At 35.2% G+C, this 968-nt stretch overlaps 1 protein-coding gene across 1 annotated transcript; it reads left to right on the top strand.

The window, feature by feature from the left end:
* The first annotated feature begins 49 nt into the window (after positions 1 to 49).
* Positions 50 to 602, top strand: LOC112094982 (SHUGOSHIN 2-like). Its single transcript, XM_024176675.1, has 2 exons — positions 50 to 110; positions 203 to 602. Exons 1-2 carry the CDS (start codon positions 55 to 57, stop codon positions 471 to 473), a joined length of 327 nt encoding a protein of 108 aa, XP_024032443.1. The 5' UTR covers positions 50 to 54; the 3' UTR covers positions 474 to 602.
* The last annotated feature ends 366 nt before the right edge of the window (positions 603 to 968 follow it).

Below are 968 nucleotides of genomic sequence, written 5' to 3'. Positions count from 1 at the left end.
TGAGTCTTACAAGATTGCAAATGTGAACTCATGAGCTTCTTGTGAATTACAGCTATGGGGCCTTCCACTACAAGCCAAAAACATGATGATAAAGAGGTTGAAAACAAAAGGTTGTTAACGTTACTATCCACCTGTAAAACTATCCACTTGCTACTTGTATTGTAACTTCAAAGATAATGTCTTAACAAGCTGTGATATTCAGGCGCTGTGTGAGGAGGCAATCCGTGCAGTTGAAATCCCATGAGAGGAAACCGACAGAAAACTTGTTTGAAATTGAGGATGCAAAGTTTGACAGTCCAAAACAAACTGGGAAAGAAAATAGAGAAGAAAGCTGCATCCCAAACAGTGAAGCAGGCGTAACAACACGAAGATCTTCACTTGGAAGACCAATGCGCAAGGCGGTTGTGAAGGTTCAATCCTACAAGGAAGTCCCTCTCAAATTCAAAATGCGGAGAGTGCCAGAGAGAATGTGAACGGCTGTAAGAAATATTTACCTCTCCATATGGTTCTGTATCAGCATTCAACTGTAACAAAAGTTATTGTTATCAAGCTGTTGCTGTGTTTTATGTTTTTATGCATTATGTACTTTATGGAAATTGAAATGGAAGGAAATTCTTTGGTGGATTTGTTAAATAGGTTCGAAATATGGTGGTTTGAACTTTTATAGTTTGAACTAAAAAGTTTAAAATATGTGGTTTGAACTTTTGGTTTAAAACATTGAAAACATGGAGGTAAACTACGAATTCTTAAAGGTTTTGTTTGGTTCGCAGATTCAAATTAAACCAGTATATTCTAAACTTTTTTGAACTTTTGGTAAATAGGTTCGAAATATGATGGTTTAAAGTTTTATAGTTTGAACTAGAAAGTTTAAAACATGTGGTTTGAACTTTTGGTTCAAAACATTGAAAATATGGAGGTAAACTACGAATTCTTAAAGGTTTTTGTTTAGTTCGCGGGTTTAAATCAAG

The sequence above is a fragment of the Morus notabilis genome, unplaced genomic scaffold (genome assembly GCF_000414095.1).
Source record: "Morus notabilis unplaced genomic scaffold, ASM41409v2 C11352458, whole genome shotgun sequence".
Taxonomy (NCBI): domain Eukaryota; kingdom Viridiplantae; phylum Streptophyta; class Magnoliopsida; order Rosales; family Moraceae; genus Morus; species Morus notabilis.
Note: the sequence above shows the minus strand (reverse complement) of the source record. Positions and strands in the feature narration are given on the sequence as shown.